Below are 25,219 nucleotides of genomic sequence, written 5' to 3' on the forward strand. Positions count from 1 at the left end.
ATTGCAGCCCTAGGAAGGTTGCAGTTATGAATCCAGAGCCGTGATGGGAAGCCTCCTCTGAAGACGAGCAGGTGGTGGTGTGTCTCTCCGTTGTAGGACCAAATGAATGATCTAATTGCACGCAACATAAGTAATCACAAACACACAGGTAGCGAATACTTGCATGCTAGTTGGGGAAGGGCCCAACTCAGTGGTAGAGCACTTTCTTTGAATGCAGGAGATCCAAGATTGAATCTCTAGATAAGGATGGGAGAGGCCTTTGCCCGATACTCTGGAGAACCGTTTCCAGTTTTTGTAGACAGCATTGAGCTTAGATGGACCTAACTTGGTACAGCATAGCTTTCTTCCTTACATCTTCTCTTCTCTTCCACCCTTCACAACAGTTCTAAACTTGAACTTTCCTTTAAGGTTTTGCTTTTGAAAATTTGTTTCTCCCTCTTTGGGGCTAGAAAGCATATCTTACCACCACCCGCATTTGAGGGGCCAAAAGTTGTAAAAAGGATTATAGCTGATCCCCATCCCCCAGCATACATGTGTGATACGCACATCAACTTTACTGGCACCAGAAGCAAGAGGAAATTTGGGGGTTGGGGCGGTGGCATCTGAAAGGCCCTCTGTTCCTCTTTAGCTGCTTACTCATTTCCTGTGAATTTTTTGAGGTATTTGCCCATGTCAGCATCTCAGCTGGCAATCCAGAAGAATTCATGCTTACTCTTCACAATTTATTTTGAATATTTCAGACCCAGCAGTTTCTATACCATGGTATGGATCTACTGCTTCTCCTGCCTATGGTCCGCCCTTCCCCCTCTTCTGCCTCCCCATTTCCTTTCCCTCTGCCACCACTTCTTAGTCTTCTGGGGACAATTATTTCTCCCTAGTGATGAATTGCCTGCTGCCAGACAAAACTGACAAAATGAAATGTGTCTCTCTGGGGCCAGATGTTGCGCAGAACTCTTCAGAATTGAGTGGCACTGTGCCAAACAGCTGGCACCCACATGGAAATTCTGGAGGAATTGGCTTAAAGGCTGGGAGAGTCCACAGTACTGTGCACATTGAACTCAGGAGCAAGTTCTGAGGCTTGCATTGAAGGAAACATGGGTATAGAATTGAGCTGCGTAGATCAGCTTTGCAAAAACTATCCCTTCTCTGCCCAACTAGTGTGTAGGGTGGGCAGGTGAAAAGCAGGACAGAGCTCCTGCCCCTTTAATTTTAATTCTCTCTTGCACACAACTATTAAAGCTGCAGGAGACCCACCCTCTTTTTCACCCACCTTTCATCTGCGCTTTGGATTGACACATGCATCACTTACCGTAATCACTTCAGAAACCAGAGGTTTTTCCTAGCTAATGGTGCATTTTAGCAGCATATCATTGATAAGGTCTTCTGGTTATTTCCATGAATATAGAAGATGTTCAACAAGGGTTGGTAGGGGCATTGTGCTCTTCTGAAACAGTCAGCCACAAGTATGTGTCCCCCTTGGCCTGTGAGGTCAGCTGACAGTGCTCAGGCTGGAACAGAAGGGTCCGCTGAGGGGCTATAGCACTGGTGGTGCAGGAGGCAAGGAGCTGAAGATGGTTTACTGGAGACCCTGATTGAGACCTGCTTCCTCCTTCAGAACCTGACCACAAGGCGCTCCAAAGTACCAATGAAATCCTAGGGATTCAGGCACGTAACTAAACAGGAAGGTGGAATAAGATAAGTTTCTTCCACTTGCAACCGTACTACTTTCAGTGTCTACCTTCCCTAGATTGCATCTGTAGACTTGTTTCTAAAATACTTTGAATAGGTCTGTGTGAACAAAAATGAAAGCTTTAACGTGTACCCATCCCCTTTTTGTCCTGTGTACAAGTGGGAAAACCTCTCTTCCGTCTTCCTGCTTAGCTTCCTGTTCAGCCAGTAGTAGAGGCACACAGCTGAAAATTGTATGAGCTTTTCACTTGTCTTTTAAATATTCTATCCAGTGTGGGAGGGGACTGCCTTTGTATAAACAGCAGGTAGCAACTTGGAACCAGTGCAACCAAAAATAGCCTTTATTCTTCCATTTCTCACTTTTTTTCACCATCACCTATGTCTGGGTCCTAACAATGGCTAAATTGTTGATTTGGGTGATAGTGGAGTTAAACAGCGCCAGGTCAGTCTGTTTCTGCTTCCTGCCATGAAATCCAAAAAGCCGTCAGGCTTCCTTCATGCCAGCATCTTTGCTTCTCCTAGCCACATCCAGATCCACTCTGGGTTCCTTGGAACTTCGCTTACGTAGTTTCAGCGTAGCAAAAAGTTTCTTTGTGGACAATGTTGGTTTGTGCTTCCCCCAAGGGTCCTCACTGGCTCCAGAGAAACAACAAACATCACTGAGAGACCCAGGAGAGGAGGCAAGGGTAGGGATCCAACTAAATCTGAAGACAGACCTCTGGCAGTAATCCACAGGGTCAGAGAATCTTGGAACAGAGTAGCGTAGAGCAGCCTCTTGAGTGTTCTGCAAAGCTAAATTGGACAGAGATGTGGAGCTTGAAAGAGCCTCAGTGGGGAAAGGCTGGACACAGTGGGTTATAGGAAAGCGACTTCCTGATGGGTTTGGGGTCTGACATAGAAGGTGATCTTGTTGAGGACAAGTTTGATGAGTGCAAATGAAAACTGAGTTAAATCAAGCACAGAGTTGTTACAGCCGTATCAATGAAACTTTCCCACCGTACGGTGGTAGCTCGGTCACAAGAGTCCCCGGAACAATCTGAGCTCCCAGCCAGCTGACTTGAGGTGCCCCAGGCTTAAAACAATTTCTGGGAAAAGGTGCCTGCTAGATTATAACTTTCCTAGAGTTAATTAATATCTGGACAAGGGCATGGACGTACTTACTTACATGAGATGTGGCAAACGTTCTGGGGACTAATTCTGGGGACACTCCATTATGCATATTGGCAGAGAGAGGAAAATACCCTCCTCTCACAAATACTTAGCTTGAGCTATCCTGATTTCTTGAGGATTTTTATTTTTTTAACTATCATTGTTCAGGGCAAAGCCCAAAAGCACACATAGTCTCCGGATATGAGCAGAGTTCCATCTGAACAAGACTTCTCGCTGTGTATGCTGGGGTGGAACGTGGGACCAAAATGCTAAGAGATGCAGGAGCTCTACTTTAGGTTGTCGTAGAGGACAATCTCCAAGGCAGATCAGAGAACTGATGTCCCATTCAAGGGATTATCTTTCATGATAACAGTTACCCTAGACTGTCATGCTAGGAGAGGCTTTGTACATAGTAGAGTTCTTTACATAAAAGGCAGGCTTCCTTCCAGAGATGTACCTAGCTAAGTAGCAGAGGTGCAAACTCCTCTCTGCCTCCTTCCTTCCTTCCCCACAGTCCTTTGTGTGCTGGAGACTTTCAGCCACTCCTTTCCACTTTTACACATAAATTAATCTATGGGGCATAAAGGGTATGTGCCAAACAAATTAGTTTACATGTAAAAGTGGGAGTTATTGGCTGCAAGTAAGCAGAGGGTTGTAGCCTTAAGTCACACCATTACTGTATTTATTTTTCTGCTCTGTTGGACAGTTTGACAGCACCTTTGCCCCCCCCCCGCCCCACCCCCTTAAGCTATTTCTAGCGATCCCTGTGTGCAGAAAACTGCCTCCTTTATATGTCTGTTCCTATCATCTCACTGTAAAGCCAAGTTTTTATTTATGCATCCTTTACATATATAGGTTTTCTCACAGAGTGATGGTTTCATGACACACAAACCCCTCAAAAAGAAAAAAAGAAAAGAAAAAAGGTTTTTACTTTACAGAACGCTACATGAAGGAGTGTCTCCACCCCCATCGTTCAGCCTGGACACTGAGATCCAGCGCCAAGGGCCTTCTGGTAGTTCCCTCATTGCAAGAAGTGAGGTTACAGGGAACCAGGCAGAGGGCCTTCTTGGTAGTGGTGCCCACCCTGTGGAACACCCTCCCATCAGATGTCAAAGAAATAAACAATTATCTGACTTTTAGAAGGCATCTGAAGGCAGCCCTGTTTATCATAGAATCATAGAGTTGGAAGAGACCACAAGGACCATTGAGTCCAACCCCCTGCCAAGCAGGAAACACCATCAGAGCACTCCTGACATATGGTTGTCAAGCCTCTGCTTAAAGACCTCCAAAGAAGGAGACTCCGCCACACTCCTTGGCAGCAAATTCCACTGTCGAACAGCTCTTACTGTCAGGAAGTTCTTCCTAATGTTTAGGTGGAGTTTGGATCCATTGCTCCGTGTCCGCTTCCCTGGAGCAGCAGAAAACAACCTTTCTCCCTCCTCTATGTGACATCCTTTTATATATTTGAACATGGTTATCATATCACCCCTTAACCTCCTCTTCTCCAGGCTAAACATGCCCAGCTCCCTTAGCCGTTCCTCATAAGGCATCGTTTCCAGGCCTTTGACCATTTTGGTTGCCCTCCTCTGGACATGTTCCAGTTTGTCAGTGTCCTTCTTGAACTGTGGTGCCCAGAACTGGACACCGTACTCCAGGTGAGGTCTGACCAGAGCAGTTTAGGGAAGTTATTAATGTCTAATGCTGTATTTTTTTAAAATATTCGATTTGGAGCCGCCCAGAGTTCCTGGGTAAACCCAGCCAGATGGGTGGGGTATAAATTAATAATAATAATAATAATAATAATAATAATAATAATAATATGAAGATGGTGTCAAGGTTATCTGGCTGTAGAGTGAAAAAGACGCAGTTCCTCTTTGGCTCATTCTGGGGGAATAAGCTGGAATTGGGATCCTCAGCTAGAGCAGAGTTTGCCCCTCCCAGAACCAATGAGATCGTCCATGGAGTGTTTATTTTGGAATGCACTGCTTTTCTCTCACTTTCCCTCCCTCTTTTTCCTGATCTTTTCCAAGGGGGTAACTAAGATAGCTTCAAATTGAGTTTCCGTAGGGGTCAGCTGACATATGCTGCCTCCGCTTGGAGGCAGACAAAAATGGCTTTTGCTTGATGGCCTTTGCTGTGCACTGAGCTATTTGTGTTCCCTGCCCCATTGTGCCGCCTCTAACCTTTTTTGGGGGTGGGGTCAAGTGGTGTGAACCGATTCCCTTCTTGAATTCAGTAGGATTTACTTCCACGTAAAATGCATAATTAGGGTCAGGGAAGTAAAACCAATGTGGATAGTTATTCTCCTCCCACCCCCATCTTTACCCCCTGGAAGAATTCGGACTAGAATTGCAACACAGTTCCCAGGAGATGAAGTCTGAGACTGGGCCAAGGCTCGCTGCATTCTCAAGCAAAATAAGAGCCCTGGTGTTTCTGAAGGGGATCTGACAAGTTCAGTGCCTCTGTTTATAGCTTTGATTACACTTTCCGGTAATGGGAGCCTGTAACTCGCCAAACCCTCCAGTGTGATAAAAGTTGGAATGGAACGCAATAAAAGCCAAGCAAGGTCCCTGTTTAGGGAAAGATGCCAGCAATTCATCTTTTCCACCCACCATGCTCTCAACCCAGTGGGCCTTGTTATTGAGGTAACCAAAGGGAAATAAGAATTAAAACAGATGAGCAGAACAGAAGGAGCCCCACGTGACGCGTCTGTTGTGGGGTTTTTCTGCTTCGTACGGCTACTGAGTATCGGGGAGACAATGAGTGAGTTTGTTTGTGTTTGTGAAACTTCCGCACACATAAAATGCAACCTGCACATACGATACCAGGTATGGGGAAAGGATCTAGATCAAGGAAAAGGGACCTGTGGCTCTCCCAGCAACCCCAGCCAGTGTGGCCTACAGTGAGGGATTGTGGGAGTTGGAGTCTGGCAATGTCTGGGAGTGTTTTCCCCAACATCTGGTCACCTTCCTAAGAAGAGCATTCCCTACATCTGGGGCCACCACCAAAAGGGCTCTGTCTTTTGTTCCTGCCAAAGTGATGCACCAGGGGTGGGAAACATTTCAGCACAAGGACCGCAATCCCTTCTGGGCAACCAGCTGCAGGCCATACACCTGTGATGGGTGTGGCCAGAGGCCGAAGTTAGATGTCTTCTAACTGCCAAGCTGGGATGCAGGTGGCGCTGTGGGTTAAACCACAGAGCTTAGGACTTGCCGATTAGACGGTCGGCGGTTCGATTCCCATCGATGAGGTGAGCTCCCGTTGCTCAGTCCCTGCTCCTGCCAATCTAGCAGTTCGAAAGCACATCAAAGTGCAATTAGATAAATAGGTACCCCTCCGGCAGGAAGGTAAACGGCATTTCCCTGCGCTGCTCTGTTTTGCCAGAAGCGGCTTAGTCATGCTGGCCACATGACTCCCTTGGCCAATAAAGCGAGATGAGCACTGCAACCCCAGAGTCGGTCACGACTGGACCTAATGGTCAGGGGTTCCTTTACCTTTACCTTTAAGCGCTAAGCTGAGTCTGCTTTCATTTGCCCTGGACTTTTAGCTCAACAGATTTCCTGGGGCCAGAGTCTTTATGAGACCACTTTTTACTCTTCTGCTTTGTGCTGATGTAATGGCCACTTTTGAAAGTATTTGGACTGGTGTGTGAAATGCAGATGAACATCTCATAATGTTGGCATGATTTGTGGTGCAGTTGAAGAAAAGGTTGGCTCTTGCTGGTTTCAAGCATTTTTTCCCCTCCCTCCAGGAAGCCATAGTGAAGCGCTTTGGCATTGGTGGGGCTCAGCTGCGAGTTTACCTGCACTACCAGCCCTCCTACTACCACCTCCATGTGCATTTCACCGCCCTCGGCTACGACGCTCCTGGATGCACCGTGGAGCGAGCCCACCTCCTCTCGGATGTGATAGACCACCTGGAGCGCGACTCCCAATACTATCAGAAATGCACCCTGACCTTCGCCCTCCGGGCAGACGAACCCCTGCTGAAGAAATTCCAGGAAGCTGGTCGCGTCTAAACTCTCAAAAGACCGTTGAACTAAGTGTACATACGTTTCATAGGGATCGTTTTATATTGCTTTTTAAAGACATTTTGTTTATGGTTTTGTAAGATTGGAGGTTATATTTCGTGTTGCTGTTGGAGCATTTCCTTCCTGTCAATAAATGGGTATGTTCTGGATGCATTGACTTTTTTTTTTCCTTTTGGGGAGCATGCTTTGGCACCCCTAGTTAAAACACCTCTCCCCAATCTGGTGTCCTAATGTTTGTGTGTGTGTGTGTGTGTGTGTGTGTGCTTTTAACAATTATCACACATAAATCTTAGACATTCTACACCATGGGTAGGCAAACTAAGGCCCAGGGGCTGGATCCGGCCCAATCGCCATCTAAATCCAGCCCACGGACGGTCCAGGAATCAGCGCGTTTTCACATGGGTAGAATGTGTCCTTTTATTTAAAATGCATCTCTGGGTTATTTGTGGGGCATAGGAATTTGTTCATTTTTCCCCTTCAAAATATAGTCTGCCCCCCCCCCCAAGGTCTGAGGGACAGTGGACTGGCCCCCTACTGAAAAAGTTTGCTGACCCCTGTTCTACACATAGGATTCTCTGAATCCCAGGACTTCCCTCCGTGGCTTCCCAAGATATTCTTTTCCAACTGCATTGTAATATATTCTCTTAAAACTCAATTTTTACCATAGTGCTCACTACATTGCGAGAGTTTTTTAAAATCCTGCCCATGTTTTGGTCCCTAGACTCTTCCCAGAGTAAGTACTAAGCATAAAGGTAACAACACAACTTATGCTGTGGTTACCAAGCACCCGACAGCCAGGTGACGGTCAGACACTTAGGAAAACCCAGATGTCATAGTGACATCATGTGATTGTCAGGTGGAATTTCCCACCCACCTGTCAAAGTTGACCTGTGGGAGCCAAAAAAGTTTGCCCACCTCTGCCCTAGAGAGCTACAACCAGTCCGGATGTATAGTAGTGATCTCAGTGGTTCATGGTTCTGATTCAGTATACAGTATCTCCATATATACATTGTGTTCCTTCCTCCCCTAATCCCAAATGCTGCATCGTTAACATTGCAATCTGGTCCTCCTACAATTAAAATTCCTTAAGGCTGCAATCCTATATGTACACATTAAATGGGAGTAAGCCCTGCTGCACACAATCATAATTCCAAGTAAACCTACATGGCAGTGGTGCCAACTTGAATAAAATATTTAGGGAGGGGGCACCCTGCCCCCCCCTCGCCAGAAGGATGCCAGAAGGACAGACAATCAGGGGGAAGCCAGAACCAAGCAAACACAGTCCAGGGTGAGGCCTCCTGGCCCTTTCTAGTTTTCCATCCCAAAACAGAGTGTTCTGTCGCAACTGAGCATGCTCACTGAAGTGCTTTGAGGGCAGAACTATATAGGGCTTACAGGGAGGGGGGCTGGGGATACTGCCTGTTGCTAGGGGAAGAAGAAACAGGATGTGTTGTGTGGCAAGAGGTGGAGGGGAGGGGAGTAGAAATTAGCATCTGGTGCCTCGGATTTCGACAGAACTTTGCTGAGTCTGTCAACTCCAGGCCACAAATAAAGTGCTTAATTAAATAATTAAAGGCTCCCATTCTCCTGGGAAGCCGCCCCCCTGCCTGTCTACATGCTTGACTGCTCCAGCCTTCCTTCCTTCCTTCCTTCCAGTGAACCTCTCCTGGGTGGCAGGGTGTGTGTGATGATTTCTGTTGTGTGCAGTTAGATCATTCATTTGGTCCTACAGTGCAGAGGCACACAGCTGAACTTGCTCATCTTCAGAGGAGGTTTCCTGTCACAGCTCTGGGTTTATCACTGCAACTCAACAAGAGCTGCAATGGGTAAATAACTTCCTCAAAGGACAGGCACTCCCGCTGTCTTTCCTCTACATTAGGAGCCAGAAAATCAAGTGCGAGGAACCTTTGGCCTTCCAGATGTTACTGAACTGCAGATCTGATCAGTCCCAGCAGGTATGATGGAAATAGCGGTTCAGCAACATCTGGAGGGCCAAAGGTTCTCACACAAGCACCAAATCAGTGTTTCCCAAGCTTGTGTCTCCAGCTGCTTCTGGACTACAATTCCCATAACCCCTGACTAATGGTCCTGCTAGCTAAGGATGATGGGAGTTGTAGTCCAAAAACAGCTGTTTGGAAAACCCTGCAAATGATCCAATGACACTCCTAGAGATGAGATGCTTAGCACAGTGACTGAAGACCTGTCTAGATGTGACATTCGTATTGTTTACACACAGGCTTGGATATGTGTCACTGATTTTTCATTCATTCACAAACTAGCTGGTAGGGTTGGGCTCAATCTGGATTGGGAGCAGAGCATCTAAACATTTGCCCCTTGCCATGACCCTGTTTGAAATCAGGATGCCACCTTCCTCCTGTGCGCACTTGCAGTTTGCAGTGGCCCAGGGAGGATCACGAGCTTTTCTTCCATTGTGAAAGGTGTATACAAAACGGAGCTTGAAGGAACAGCTTGTTAAAAAAACAAAACAAAGGTGGAGTTTTCTGTAGGGTGTGCCTGATGATTCGAACACATACGTAAAACTCAGGGTGTCCAGATACTCAGAAATGCAGGGACTTTTGAAATCATGAGGTTGGCTTTAAATATATATATATATTTTTAAAACCCACAAGAAACAAAATCTCTCTTTGTCTGTGTGTAATTGGCAGCGCCTGCAGAATGGAGGATGAAGCAAGCTGCTGCCTTTTTCCTAGAATTCCCAGCTTGTGACTAGACTTGGCAGCCATGCAAAAATCCATTTGGACACACAGCATGTAAGCTCGATTATCTCTGTCCTACATAGCACAGCTGATAGAGCTGGTGCAGAAATATGCACGGAGCCCCACCCTCTCTGCATGTTTACCTGCAAGCACCTCAGCAAGCCCAGCTCCCTTCTGTAGGCCAGGGGTAGCCAACCTGAGGCTCTCCAAGGGTTGTTGGACTCCAACTCCCATCATCCTTGTCCATGCGCTTTGTTGCCTATGCCTGCTGGGAGTTGAAGTCCAACAACATCTGGAGGGCCACAAGTTCCCCATCCCTGCTGTCAAGGCAGAGAACTCATAGAGGAAGGGGCTATCAGTGGCCACTAGGCATGGTGCTTATTGCTCTTCCTCCACAGTTGGACACAGCAATGTTTCTGAATATCAGTTGCTGGAAACCATGGAAGGGGAAGGTGCTCTTATGTTCTGTTTGTGCGTTTCCCACAGGCATCTAGTTGGCAACTGGGAGAATTAGATTGATCTGATGCAGCGGGCTGTTCTTATGTTCTTATATAACTTAACGTTTTCTAATCAAATGCCTCTGATTCTGAACTGCTCTTCAATAGGCTTTAATCCATTTTTTTTTACATTAATTTATTTAACATACTGGTAATTATTGCAAAATATAAGTAAAATATTGCAAGTACATACATATATATTTCAGATAAGCACACATACAGTATATTTAAAAAAAAACAAAAGAGAAAAAAGGAAGAAAAGAAGAAAGAAAGACTGACTCATCTGGATATCTAGGGAGCTTCAAGGTTGAGTCAGGATTTTAACCCAGGTCCTGGTCCAACAGTAAAAGTTACACCACACTTTGTTGTACCCTATTTCATCTCATTGTGGTTGACTTTTCCCCAGCTGTTTGGTCCTAGCTGACAAGACAATTAATGAAACCCAGGCAAACTGTAATGTGTGACCTGGGAGGGCAAAGATTGCACAGGTGTGTCCAGTCAAACAAGTGGATGTGCCTCTTTTTGCAAGTAAAACAGAAACTGCTCTCTTCTACCTAAACCTGCAATATGGCTACCTTCAGAAGGGTGGATTTATCCTAAACATGTTGCTTTTAGAGGGATTAAGAAGGTATTTTTCTAACTGAAGGGTAAAGCAACATGCTGTTTTCTGAGTGACATGTTTGTTTGTTTTTTGGAAGATAATTTCTAAAGGTAAGTGGCTGGCCCTCATTGTTGCTGCAGCGGCTCAGGATTGGAAGCAGGATGGTGCTGCTAACATCAAACATACTTTTTGCAGCTGTATCTTATTTTCCAGCATGGGCTGCTGCAGCAACGAGGCTCTCGCTCGTTTGGTCTCACTCCAAATGAGATCGGCAAATAATACTAACTGGTGCTAAATCAGTCCGACACAATATATAGCAAGGGTCATGTTTTTGACTCTCTGCTTTATATTACATTAGTAAAGTATCAATTAGAATCACAAGGCTGCAACAGGTAGCAGGCTATGTTCCCCGGTTGAGGGATGTTTTGTGCCCGAACTCACATGAACACCTCCCTTGTTCTCTTCGGATGGAAATGGCGGCCACCTGAGAGGTGCGAGAACTGACTTCTGGTGAGTTCCATCTGAAATTTTTTCCTCACAATTGTAAAAAACCCTCAAAACTTTTATTTTAATTCCAGAAGGCGTTTGGCAGCAGAGTTTAATTTTAATTGGGAAGGGCTTGCTTGCCTAGAGAAGTGGACTGTTTATTAATGACCTGAAGCTGTTTTATTGTGCTGTTTTGGGGATCTTGCTTTTAATTGATAGCTTTTGATGGAGCTTTACTGTGGTTTCATGGCTGTTTTACATTGTCTGGTAATCTGCCCTGAGGGTTTCGTGGAGCCCTGTGGTGAATTTAAGTGTCAAGAACAAATACAGTGTGCCATCAACTGATATAACCAAGAAGTGCTGGATTTATGTATAAACTAAACAAGCTATAGCTGGATATACATTTCCAAAATATAAGATAAAAAACAAATCAAATAAAACCTACATACAGTTAGAGCTTAATAATTATTTCACTACTAATATACTTCCTCTTAATTGTACTTCACTATTAATAAACTTAGGGATGCGGGTGGCGCTGTGGTCTAAACCACAGAGCCTAGGGCGTGCTGATCGGAAGGTCAGCAGTTCAAATCCCCACGACAGGGTGAGCTCCTGTTGTTTGGTCCCAGCTCCTGCCCACCTAAGAGTTCAAAAGCACATCAAGTGCAAGTAGAAAAATAGGTACCACTCCAGTGGGAAGGTAAACGGTGTTTCCGTGTGCTGCTCTGGTTCGCCAGAAGCGGCTTAGTCATGCTGGCCACATGAACTGGAAGCTGTCTGCGGACAAACACCGGCTCCCTTGGCCTATAGAGCAAGTTGAATTCGCAACCCCAGAGTTGTCGGTGACTGGACCACTGGTCAGGGGTACCTTTACCTTTATTAATACACTTCTTCTTAATTGTATTTCAGTTCAACAATTACTTCGATAAAATACATATTTTGTTATGTGCAAATGGCTTTAAATGCCTATTAGGTCCATAAATTACCATATACTGTATCATATATTCAACACAAAAAACAGACAATTTGTTGTTGACAGGGCAGCTGGACATATAAAGGGCCCCATTACCTTCAGTAGCTTAGGGCCTCATCAAACCTAAATCTGGCCCTGCAACCAAGCACTGTTTGTGGATATGTCAACCATCTTTCTCTTCATCTTTTGCTTGTTTTAGGTGCATTATCAATGCAAAAAAGGCAGGGAGCACCTTTCACAGTAGCAACTTGCAGTGTGATCCTATACATGTCTACTCCAATGAGATCAGTGGGGCTTATTCTTAGGTAAGTGGGCATACGATTGCAGTCTGAATCTGCAATTCCGTATACTTACCTGAGAGTCAGTCCCACTGAATGCAATCAAGCTTTCTTCTGAGGAGATGTGTATAGGACTGGACTGCTAATCTCTTCTATATTGCACCTTGATGGGAATCCATTTCAAGTTTTAATGTATATTTGAGCCCACAGAAATTCATAGCACCTGTCTGCAATACACACACACACACACTCACACCCTGCCCCATATTTGGAGTGAATTTAAGTCTGCAAAAATCCGGGAAACATTTTTTTACATGCACGCATATTAAAGAAATGCCAACTTATATACAGCAAGTTGAAAGATTTTATTTATTTAGGAGAGTGCTGAAAGCTAGCTGAAATAGATATTCCCTTGTTTTTACAATGTGATTTTTAAATTTTATTTTCTGTAAGCAGATTCAAACATTTCACATGAGCGAAGGAATTTGCAACACATTAAACAAAGCATGCATAGCTTTTGCACAAAGTACAAACTGATGTTTATTTCCCAAATCCTTCCTAAAGAACCATTGTTTTTCTGTTTTTAAAAAAGCGTTGATCGATTTCCCCCATACTCACAGCTATGACGTGACCCCTACTTTTGTGATGACAACTATAAATAAGTGATATAAGAGTGCTTTAAATGTATGGTGTGGACATGACCTCTGTAAGGGATAAAGGAAGTCAATTAATCAATCATTTACTGTGCTTGACTGAAAGCCATTAAATATAGGAAGTCAAGGGAGGCACAGGCAATAGGAGGAAGGTTAAGGAAGAGCTGAAAGTAAGTAAAGAACTATTACAGCAGGGATGGCCAAGCTCTGACCATCCAGCTGTTGTAGGACTACAACTTCTATCAGCCCCAGTCAGCATGGCCTAAAGCCAGGGGAAGATGGGAGTTGTAGTCCACCATGGGAAACCACCATGTTGGTGACCCCTGGGTTAGAATGACTCACTATCTAATAGACTTCACTGCTGGGGGGAAAATCCAAAGTGACGCATTTATTGTAGGGAAACCCATTCATTTATACATGACTGCACCACCCTACATTGTCAGCGATGTGTATATATTTATTTTGCCATTGAAAACCCGGTTTGTTATGGGCAGATATTGTGCCTGCTTTTCGTTACCTGAGCTCAGCAAAGCAAAATGTGCGCGGGCTGCGAAAGGTCATACTAGTTTAGCCAACATGTTCTTTTTCATTGTTTTGTGCTACATGAATGTTGACGTTTGCGCTGCATTCTGCAGGCCATTATTAATCTCGCTGAATAGCATGATTATTTTCAGATGTCGCTTAAACAAAAAAAGCAGCTTGAACCAGAATAAGGTTGAGGCAGTTCCTGGCTGCTTTGCCACATTGACAGCCAATTGGCTAGGTTTCTCCCTCTCTCCTTGGCAATAATTAAACCCTGATCGCAGATGTGGTTTGTTACTTGCTCCCCGTAAGTCTCCACTCCTTGCTTTGCTTTGGGGTGGGATGTGAACTACATAGGCACATTTGTGAAAATACTAGCCATCTGGAGAATAAGTGACTTATAGAAGATAAACCCTTCGCACCAGGAGAGGCTACACAGCTGTTGGTTTGAAAGGGTCATCAAAGGGAACAGAGAAAGCTTTTGCCTTACACTAAGCCAGGCCATTGGTCTAGCAAGCTCGGTATTGCCTCCTCTGCAACGACTGGTTGCACCTCTCCCTGATTTTAGGGAGGGATCTATCTTAGCCCTATTTAGAGATGCTGGGAATCAAACATGGTACTTGCTGCATGCAAAGCAGACACTCTGTCTGGGCTATGGTCGTTTGGGCTATTTGATGCTTCTTCAGATTCTATGGTGTTAGGTGCTAGACATTTATTGTGTTCTCTTACTCTGTTTTTCCAGTTGCTGCATTGCACCATATTTGTGCCCAATACTTTAGCATGGTGGTGGGGAACCTCTAGTGCTCCAGACACCATTGGTCTCCCATCCGCCCCAGCCCGGGTGGCAAGTTGTCAAGGATGAGTGTGAGCAGTGGTCCAGCAACATCTGGGATGGGGGACTGCCTGTTCTCCATCCTTGCTCTAGCTTGTTATCTTGAGAGGTGGCTCTTGCATTCAGGCTCAACCATGAAGTTCACTATGTGACCTTGGGGCCAGTATCTTACCCCTCAGGATAACCTACCTCACCAGGTTGTTGTGAGGATAAAAAAGGGAGCCAAGCACACAGCTTTGAACTCATTGGAGGAAGGGCAGGATGAAATCGTAATAAAACAGCTAATGAATCCATGTGCCCGTTTGACATCGCTCAGCCAGAAAAGTGTCTTTTGATAAGCATTCTTGGCATTGACATTGAGCAATACTAAATTATGTCTGTGCTGGTCCATTCACACATGCAAGTCATTGCTTGATGCTGCAGTCAATAAGCAGTTCAGCAGCAGAACACCAGCTTCCCTGCATTTCCTTTAATATTTTTGGATCGTCATGTCCCGGTTAATGTTTGTGCATGCGCCCTGTGTGTAATATCGCTTTTGCAAGTAATGCTTATATCGCTTTTTGCAAGTAATGCTTAAGGTTGCAACCCTCTACAGTTTCTTGGGAGTAGGGGCGATTGAATAGTGTGTGGCTTGCTTCTGAGTAAAAGTGCACAGAATTGTGCCGCGTTCCCTTTTTATTTTTCAACTGCACGTTCCCACACCTGTAATTGTGACTGGTAACTATCATTATCGGATTGCACATTTGCTTGCAGACCGATGTGCTTCCGTTTCTTAGCTGAAGTGTTCACAAGTGACATTGGCTGAATACAAAATGCCCATTTACCATGCAATAACTTAACACACACCCTGGTGGATATGTCAGCATTTGGCATACATAAGCTGCCTGTCTGAAGTGGCCTGCCAAAGAGTATGGAGATTTTTACTGCTCTCCTGCTTCCAGGGATTCCTGATGAGGAACAGATGTGTAGTAAGGTTTTTCTCACCACTTGGCAGGACGCTTAAGTAGGCCTGGTCCACACATCCTGCGGAAATGAGGTGAAGTATGGCCTGTACCACTTCAGGGTGAAAGATGTTGGGTTGTCTCCTATTGACACCAGGCAGCTGCCTTGAAAGTACACTTTACATATCTTTTTTGAATAAAAACACAAGAGATCAGATAAAATGCAAGTCAGAAATGACTAAATGTTAATACATAATGAAATGCAAAAATTTGAATTTACAAGTATAGTCATACCTCGGGTTACAGATGCTTCAAGTTGCATTTTTGCAGGTTGTGAACCGCCGAAACCTGGAAGTACTGGAACAGGGTACTTCCGGGTTTCGGCGGGCGTGCATGCACAGAAGCGCCGAACTGCAACCTGCGCAGACGCTGCGGGTTGCGAATGTGCATCCCACACGGATCACCTTCGCAACCCGAGCGTCCACTGTATAATGTATATGTAATATTATGTAAACATTTTGTATAGGTACAGTCGTACCTCGGGTTACAGACGCTTCATGTTACAGACTCCGCTAACCTAGAAATAGTACCTTTGGGTTAAGAACTTTGCTTCAAGATGAGAACAGAAATCGCATGGCGGCAGCAGGAGGTCCCATTAGCTAAAGTGGTACCTCAGTTTAAGAACAGTTTCAGGTTAAGAACGGACCTCCAGAACGAATTAAGTTCTTAACCCGAGGTACCACTGTATTGAGATGATGATGATGATAATAATAATAATAATAATAATAATAATAATAATAATAATAATAATAAATACAGTGCCTCCTGTAGAAGCTGTTGTGTGTTTTAATCTGGTTTCAGCTTACTGTCAATTTTGTTTTCTTTTTTATTTTTTTTAAATATTTGTTTTCAACTAGGTTTTTAATCCAAGGACTTTATTGTTGCATATTATTTTTCGAAACTGCTTGGAGGTTTTATGACAACCTACAAGTTAAAAATAATACTCCACGCCCTTGGAAAGCCAATACAAGGCTCTGGACCAGGGGACCTTATCTAGCCTGAGAGCCACATTCACGGGCAGCCATCTGGGGGCTTCTTGCAAGTGGTAAGTGGGCACCCAGGGCCCAATGTGGGTGGGGCTGAAGCCAAAGAGGTGCCTTTTTACAGCAACAAAAAGCTAGACCTTTCTATGTGCCCTCCCCCCTTTCATCCTTCAGCCAGGCAAGGAAAAACCACTCCCACAGTTCAGGGATGCATTCTAGCCAAGCAAAAGAGAGAGCCAAGTAGGGGTGACATTTGGGGGGGACTTGGAGGGCCACATCTGGTTGAGGGTCATGTGGGTTCCAGACCCCTTCTTTAGCCCCCCGTTCCCTACCAAAGATCCTAACAGGATTTCATGGGCCTGGTGCACTGTATGTGGCCTGCCCAGCCACCCTGCAATCTATTGACAAGAACTGCAACATATATATCTATTTTTAAAATGTTATGCTTCCCACGAGGCTTCCTGAATCAATCTGCAGTATAGAAAACGTATATAAAAACAGTCCAAACAGTTGCATGTATTTTTAAAAACTTTTTTTTTAAAATGTAAATATAAAAAGAGTTCAAAACAACTGCACAGGCATAAAGTCAGCTCAGATCCAGGACAGATAACCAGCCGGGATAAATATTTTATAAGGTGTCACAAAAAAAGGAATGTCTTTCCTGGGCGCCAGAAAGGCATTATGTCTAAGCCTGCCTGGCAGGTAATGGGAAGGAGTTCTAACGAATAGATGCCACCACACTAAAGGCCTTTTCCTGCCATCATGTGGAACGGACCACTGGACAGGACGATATCAGCAGGATGTCCTCTCCTGCAGAACACAAGAGATCAGTTGGATGTGTAAAAGATGAGTTGGGGTGGATTCTCTTTCATTGGAGGTTTTTAAACAGAGGTTGGATGGCCATCTGTCAGGGCTTGTTTATGAACCTCAAGACCCCTTCCAGTTCTACAATTCTATAATCCTTTAGGTAAATGTATTAGGTACATATAAGCAAAACACGCAAACAATTTTTTGGCAGCCTTGGAAAACGAAAGAACCTTGTATTAAAGTGTAGCCTCTATAGGTGTTTAACTTGCTGCAACTGCAAGGCGCTTAATTATTGTATTTGCTAATTCACTTGGTATTTTATACTTCTGTTTTATGATTACTGTATATTAACAAAGAATAGGCCATTGATGTTGAACAGACCAATAGTGGATGTGTGGGGGACGTGGAATATTGTGGGTTTGGCACGGCAATATCACTATTTTTCCTCAGTAGGAAGCAAATCTCACTTATTTCAGGGGAGCGACTTCTGAATAAAACATAGCCAAGCCAGTGAATTGTGTTTTGTTCTGTAAAGGCAGCGCACTCAGGGCATGAATGAAATGAGTTGGGCATGAAGAAAGTACTTGAATATGCATATCCCAATATCTTCCTTTGGCCAGCATTAGCCTAGCAGCAACAAGGAGTTTGTTTCCTGCTGTTCTGGGAGATCAGGGAAAGCCTGGACCAAAAGGGTCATGCATGGAACAACTGGCAATAAGATGTTTCAGGTAGGGCTCGATATTATAAACCAAAATCAGTCTGAAGTCCATATTGTGACATCCGTTTCATGTTTTTTTGGCCTGGCAATATACTGCGAATCATGATGTGTGTGTGTGCTATGCAAAAATCTGAATGTGGGAAAAACCATGATGCCAGCCAATGCCTCTACACAGTTCCATCCTTATTTCAGACGTGGTGATATATCAGTATATTGTGATGTTTAGCTGGTGATGTGTCACAATGTTGAAAACCAGATATTGCCCAATCCTCGTTTCGTGTATGGCAGGAGGAACAACGTCCTGCAGTATTGGGGCAACAGCAATGGAGACAGTCTCCCTTTGGGGAACCTTTTATTTTTTTACAATCAAACGGTATGAAAATGTAAATAAGATAGCCTTCCAGTAAAGCACATACGTTCTATACCAGCCTACAATGATAACAGACAATCCTTACACTCTAGCTTAGCTGGGCTTCCAGTGCCAAAGACAGATCTGTGAACAACAGAGCTTCTGGCCCGTGAAACGAATCTCTCACAGGGTCTCTCTTCTCTTCTTAGAGGTGCACTCCTCTTAAGAGTTTGGATTTGATATCCCGCTTTATCACTACCTGAAGGAGTCTCAAAGCGGCTAACATTCTCCTTTCCCTTCCTCCCCCACAACAAAGGTGAGTGGGGCTGAGAGACTTCAGAGAAGTGTGACTAGCCCAAGGTCACCCAGCAGCTGCATGTGGAGGAGCGGGGAATCAAACCTGGTTCAACAGATTACGGGTCTACCGCTCTTAACCACTACACCACGCTGGCTCTCTTAAGAGGGGCAAGGAAGTGCCCTGCGACATTCAGATGTGGGGTCACGATGGCTTCCCTCTCATTTCTGACCCTCTGGCAGCTAAGTGAGAAAGGCAGCCTCCATGAGGTCTAGCAACTTGTTTGAAAACAAAAGAAAAAGGGACCCTTAGAATGAGAGAGGGCGAGGCAACCAGAATTCATCCAAGGCTGCCACCTCATTATGCACACTTACCTGGTCGTAAACGCCACTGAACACAGCTGGGCTTACTTGTGAGTAAATATGCATAAGGACACACCGTAAATGGCGCACCCTATTGCAGGGCGGCCCTAGCCCTGCCTCTAGGCCCCTCTATATCACATTTCGGTGGCTGCATTGAGATGAAAACGAGAGCAAAGCTAACGCCTGGTGAGAAAGCTAAGTGGAGATCTTGGGCAAAGACGCAAGCGAGTGATGGAGACTTTTTCAGGGGCGGCGGCTAGATGGGCGCGCGCGGCGGCGCCTCTCCCCTTTGTCCTCCCTGCCATTGTTCATTCATCTCGCACGACGCGCGTTCACACAAACAGTCTGCGGCGAAGGAGCCGCCAGGCGCAAAGCAGGGCACAAAGCGACGGTAGCAGAGCCCAAGCAAGCAAGCAAGCAAGCAGGCAGGCAGACAGGAAGACACCGGCCCACTCCGGCAGGACTTCCTCTCCCCAACCCCGCTTAGCTCACGCCCCTTCCCCGATTTCCCCGCTCTCTGCGCCCCCCCCCCCGCGCGCCTTCCCGACGTGCCAGCTGACCCAGCCTCCCCGCTCCTCTGTGCGCAAGCGTGGCGAGGCAGGGGCGGACCATCTTCGCCCCATCTCCACGCTCCTCTGGCTCGCTCGCACTCTCCTTCTTCCTTCCTCGTCTCCCACCAGCGAACTTTAAGACAGTGTGGCACAACTGGGCAAGCCTCCCCTTCTCCTTTCGTGGCCAGCGGCCGTTGCCTTTCCAGCAGCCATCTCCGCCGGAGGGGAGAGCGAGAGCCAGGGACCCTCTGTGCCAAGGGAGCTCCACTGCTGCTCCCCCTCCTCCTCCCCACCACCACCATCATCCTCATCATCCTCAGTACCACCACTATATGACTCCTGCCTGCCCACCTCCTCCCACCCCCCAGAGTTGCGTCCTGTGCACCAGCCCAGTTCGGATTATAAACTAACCAAACCCAACACCTTCCCTTGTCTCCGGAGGCGCCGGTGAATTTCTCGGCGAACCCAGCGGATGGGGGGTCGCTCCTGACACCCAGATGGCTGGCTGATGGTGAGTCCTTCGGTCTTCCCTCCCCTCTGCAGCTCGGGGTGACGCGTGTCTTGGAAGGGTTCCCGCAGAACCCCTGTCTGAAGCTAGGGGTGGCCATGGGTTTCTGCAAGCTGGGGGGGGGGGAAATCAGGAAGGGAATTAAGTTTTTTCTCCCCCCCCCCCCGCGCATCCCTATTTTTTTGCAAATAGCTGCAGAATTGGTGTGTGTGTCTGTCCTTCACAAGAGGTGATTGGGGTGGTTTATTTCTCGTTTGCTTATTTAATTATTATCTCCCCGCCGCCGCCGCCGCCGCCCACCTTTGCAGCGGAGCTAAAAATACAATTTCGAAAAAAGGGCAAGCGGATTTAGAGGCTGTAAAAAGACAGCGGCGAGCCTGGCTTTACTCCTTTGTCTTAACTCTGCCTTCTGTGTCTCCCAGAGCGCATCTGCACCCGGAGCAGCCTGTTGGGTCTCCAAATGTGTTTGAACTTGCAGCTTCCTCTGCCTCTCTCTGCTTTTCTCCTTCTCCGTCTCTCTGTCTCTCTCCCCACATCTTAAAAACCTTAATTAGAAGAAGAGTTGGAGAGGCAAACTCTCTTGCCGAGTTCTTTTGATGGCGCCTTAAGGGGGCAATTGGTTAGTTGGTTGGGATAAAAGAAGAAGATGAATTCTCTGGAGGCATACCAGCTCAGCAGAAAAGAAACTTTGAGCTTGACATAGTTTCAAATTAGAGAGAAAGTGTAATGTGGTGGCATCTTCTTAACCCCTTGGCGTGTGTGGCACAACTGGTTTTTCAGTTAAGATCTGGAGCGTGGGAAGCTGCCACATATATATATATATATATACTCAGTTAGTCCCATCTCTTGATTATTGTCAACCCTGAATGGCAATGGTTCGCCAGGGTTACAGGCAGGGAATATGCTTGCTGGGTGACCTTGTGCCAGTTACGGTTTCTCAGCCTAACCCACCTCACAAGGTTGTTGTGAGGAGAAAATGAAGGAAAGGGAACCATGTTGAGCATCTTGGAGGAACGTTAGGGGACAAATGGTGTTGGAACTACAGTTCTCATCCAACCAGCATAGTCAACGGTCAGAGAATGATGGGAGTTACAATCAACAATATCTGGAGGATTGCTGGCTCCCCATCCTTGCCATAGTTTTTGCATGCACTCTTTTATCATCCAAGATAGTTCAAGGCCTTGCTTCATAACTAGTTTAAGGTCTTTACCTTCAGGGGAAGGGACACAGCTCAGTGGTAGAGGCCAGCTTTTTGGCTTTTGAGTTTGGTTCTTGCACTAGCAAGTGAGTTTTGATTTTGTGCAACAGAGCAATCCAATGCAGCAGTTGCACTAGTGGAAACCCATGTGCAACAGATTGTGCAACACAGTTACTTTATGCATGTTTGCTTATGCATATACAGTGGTACCTCGCAAGACGAAATTAATTCGTTCTGTGAGTTTTTTCGGCTTGCAAATTTTTTGTCTTGCGAAGCATGGATTCCCTTAGGAATGCATTGAAAATCAAAAGGAAATCAGCTTGCAAGACGTTTTCGTCTTGCGAAGCAAGCCCATAGGGAAATTCTTCTTGCGAAGCAATTCAAAAAATGAAAAAAATTCGTCTTGCGAGTTTTTCGTCTTACGAGACATTCGTCTTGCGAGGTACCACTGTATATTTTTTGCACAGCGGGACATTATTTATAATGCTTGACTTCCTAGAGCCCTCCTTCAAAGTTGGATCAGCTTCTAGTAGTGTAAGAAGACCACTCATCAGACTCATTGCAAGAATTAGCTGGGAGACAAGATGCATCACACACTTATTTGAAGTGCTGGAGAACGTGAGGTAATATGGTTGGGGCTTTCCCTGCTGCATCCTTGAACCTTGTAACAGGGAACAGCCATAGCTTAGTGGAGGAGCACATGCTGTGCATGCAAAAGGTCCCAGGTTCTCAGTCCCTGGTGTCTTCAGGTGGGGCTCTGAGACTTGTATTTCAAACCTTGTGATCTGCCAGCAGTCACCATAGAGCTGGCTTCTTCAAACCTAGTGTCCTCTAAGGGTTTCGGAGGGCATCTCCCCATTGGTCATGCTGGCTGGGGCTGATGCAGGTGTGGTCCAAAAAAATCTGGAAGGCACCAGTACTGAGCTAGAATCTGCTGCCCTCTAGGTGTTGTTGGACTTCCATCAGCCCAGCCGGTATGGTCTAGGTCTAGGATAATGGGAGTTATAGACAGCATCTAGAGCCGTGGTTCCCAGCATGGGGCACACGTCCCACCGGGGGCAATTTGATTTTTAAGGGGAGCAATTTGAGAATGAGTTATTAACAGTTATTGGCCTTTTAGGCTTCCTCCACGTGAGTGGGAGTTCACTTTTTGAATAATAAGAATTATATGTCATAAGAGGGGGAGGGCAGCAGGATTTTAGAGATGCTTAGGTGGGGCATGGCCAAAAAAAAAAGGTTGGGATCTAGAGCAATTGTTCCCCATTCCATTGCCCCCAATGAGCTACAGTGGTACCTCGGGTTACATACGCTTCAGGTTACATATGCTTCAGGTTACAGACTCCACTAACCCAGAAATAGTACCTCGGGTTAAGAACTTTGCTTCAGGATGAGAACAGAAATCGCACGGCGGCAGCGGGAGGCCCCATTAGCTAAAGTGGTGCTTCGGGTATTTTATCCCTATATATTGTATTTTATTGTGTTACTGTTTGAATCCCATAGAAATCAAACTGTAATGCAATAAAATACAATATTAGGGATAAAATAAGCAATTAAAAATCAATGTGAATATTTAATGTGGACATGCCATGGATCTCCTGAACGAAGCTTGCAGACCGTTGATTATCCATGGATCACTTTTTGGGAACCTCTGGTCTAGAGGGTCATGGCTTCCTCGGGTTTGAAGTAGAGAGACTGGTGGTCTGACGTGGCAGCTTCTTCTGTTCCTACTGTTTCAAGTGCTTCTTGTTATCTGATCTTGACTGGAAAGCACTTTCATCCTCTTGAGTTTCCTCTCTCCCCCAGTCAGCGCTCCCAACCATCACGATTCCGCCACACATTCTTCAAACTCTCCAGGGTCACTTCAAGCTACCATGCTTACAACTTTGTCATTTTCATGTTTGCTATACAGTGGTACCTCGAGTTAAGTACTTAACTCGTTCCGGAGGTCCGTTCTTAACCTGAAACTGTTCTTAACCTGAAGCACCACTTTAGCTAATGGGGCCTCCTGCTGCTGCTGCACCGCTGGAGCACGATTTCTGTTCTCATCCTGAAGCAAAGTTCTTAACCCGAGGTACTACTTCTGGGTTAGCGGAGTCTGTAACCTGAAGCGTATGTAACCTGAAGTGTATGTAACCTAAGGTACCACTGTACTGGGATTTTCTTTTTATCCTTGTGATTTGTTGGAACATCCCTCCACTTTAATTCAGGGGCATATTTGTATGATGTTGGAAAGCTGTTGCTTTTTTTTTAAAGCACTAATAAGAGTTTAAATTCTTTTTCTTCAGCAAAGGCAGGCAATCACTACAAAAACAGACTAGGGAGAGGGAGTTCAGGGGAAGTTAGGAATCATTCACCCGAGTGCTCATATATTTCTGAAGTTTGTGGGTTGAAATCTGATAGATCGCACACAAAAGGGATGGTGTGGTGTAGTGGTTAAGAGCAGTGGACTCATAATCTGGGGAACCGGGTTTGCTTCCCTGCTCCTCCACATGCAGCTGCTGGGTGACCTTGGGCTAGTCACACTTCTCTGAAGTCTCTCAGCCCCACTCACCTCACAGAGTGTTTGTTGTGGGGGAGGAAGGGAAAGGAGAATATTAGCAGCTTTAAGACTCCTTCAGGTAGTGATAAAGCGGGATATCAAATCCAAACTCCTCTTCTTCTTTGTTGGGCTTGGATGTACTGATTTCTCCTTGTTCTGCACTAGTTCACACTTGAGGGAATTACTGCTGACTCCATCCCGTATGTAGAACATTTTGTCCATGTTTCTAAAGAGTGGAGCTTAATTTGCCCCAGAGGGTCTATGGCAAATCTTGTTACTTGAACTAAAGAGGAGGACGAGGAGTTCTAAGAAACTTAGTTGGTGCGCATTTGGGTATCACTGAAAGGCTCTGGGGATATATGCAGGCCTTAATCTGATCAGTATCTGAACCTGCCTTCAGCGCCAGTGCTGATCTGTGAAGGGCACCTCTGAGCATGTTATGAGTGCATTTCCCTCACCCATAAAAAGACCACTGCCTTAACATCTGGAATGCAGAAGGCCAAGCAAAGTATAATGCTGTGTTAAATGCATGATTGCAGTGAATGTATCTGTGCTTTAGTAGCACCTAGGGAAGGGGAAGGGGTTGGAACCATGGAATATAGGAAGAGAGGGTTTAACTTTACATGGAAGTCCTAATGAAAATCTCTCCACCACACTTACTGAAGGTGGTACTTGCCATGGGCAAGAACCTGCTATTGGTTTCTATTTTTCAGGGTTTTGCATGTTAGAAGTTTTATTTAACTCCCCCGCCCCAAAAATCGTTTGTGTATGTGCTAGATTAATCATATGGGGTAGGTAGCCTCACACACTGGAACTGTTGGTTTAGGAAAATCTAAGGAGTAGATGGGCAGTGTTTTGTTTTCCTTGCACCTTGAGTGGCGTAAAGTCACCCAGATAACAACAGATAGTTAAAGCTCTCTTAAAACCTTTTAATTTGCCCTGTAAACTGCTGTTAAGATGAATGAGTATCTTGAGGATCAAGGATGAGAGGAAAGTCTTGTTGCTAATGCTTTGAGAGTCTTAGCTGCTCTTGAAATTTCAGACTGACTGGGAAGTTAAAACTTTTGAAACCTTTTAATTTGTCTTCTGTCTTGTGGTGATTGTGTGTGTGTGTGTGTGTGTGTGTGTGTGTGTGTGTATGAGAGAGAGAGAAAGAGAGAGAGAGAGAGAGAGAGAAGTTTGCTCTTCATTTATTCCCAGTTGCCTGAGAAGTGTGTGAATGAATAAGAAATGGGAGGGAATTACCACAGTTTAGTAGCAGTGCAGATGTTTTGCATAGAGATGGGCCCGGGTTCAACTCCTGATAAAGTGATCTTGCTTGAAACCCTGGAAAGCTGCTGCCAGTACGGTGGTACCTCGGGTTAAGAACTTAATTCCTTCTGGAGGTCTGTTCTTAACCTGAAACTGTTCTTAACCTGAGGTACCATTTTAGCTAATGGGGCCTCCTGCTGCCGCTGTGCCGCCCGATTTCTGTTCTCATC

The 25,219-nt window shown here is 45.5% G+C and overlaps 2 protein-coding genes across 12 annotated transcripts in view; both read left to right on the forward strand.

Annotated features, from left to right (window-relative positions):
* Positions 1–7,017, forward strand: part of DCPS (decapping enzyme, scavenger) — a 64,171-nt gene extending 57,154 nt beyond the window's left edge. For both annotated transcript variants that reach the window (XM_083713785.1, XM_083713786.1), the window contains exon 6: positions 6,590–7,017. In XM_083713785.1, the coding sequence (XP_083569911.1) occupies positions 6,590–6,856 (267 nt within the window). In that variant the 3' untranslated portion in view covers positions 6,857–7,017. The remainder of the gene's footprint in view (positions 1–6,589) is intronic.
* A 12,272-nt stretch (positions 7,018–19,289) lies between these two features.
* ST3GAL4 (ST3 beta-galactoside alpha-2,3-sialyltransferase 4) overlaps positions 19,290–25,219 on the forward strand; it is a 181,411-nt gene continuing 175,481 nt past the window's right edge. For 4 of the 10 annotated variants that reach the window (XM_083713744.1, XM_083713732.1, XM_083713745.1 and 1 more), the window contains exon 1: positions 19,544–20,004. The gene's annotated coding sequence lies outside the window, so the exon portion shown is untranslated. Of the gene's footprint in view, positions 20,005–25,219 lie in introns of all 10 variants that reach the window. The other 6 variants (XM_083713731.1, XM_083713743.1, XM_083713729.1 and 3 more) reach the window with 4 other exon arrangements.

The sequence above is a fragment of the Podarcis gaigeae genome (assembly GCF_964106915.1).
Source record: "Podarcis gaigeae genome assembly, chromosome: 15".
Lineage (NCBI taxonomy): Eukaryota > Metazoa > Chordata > Lepidosauria > Squamata > Lacertidae > Podarcis > Podarcis gaigeae.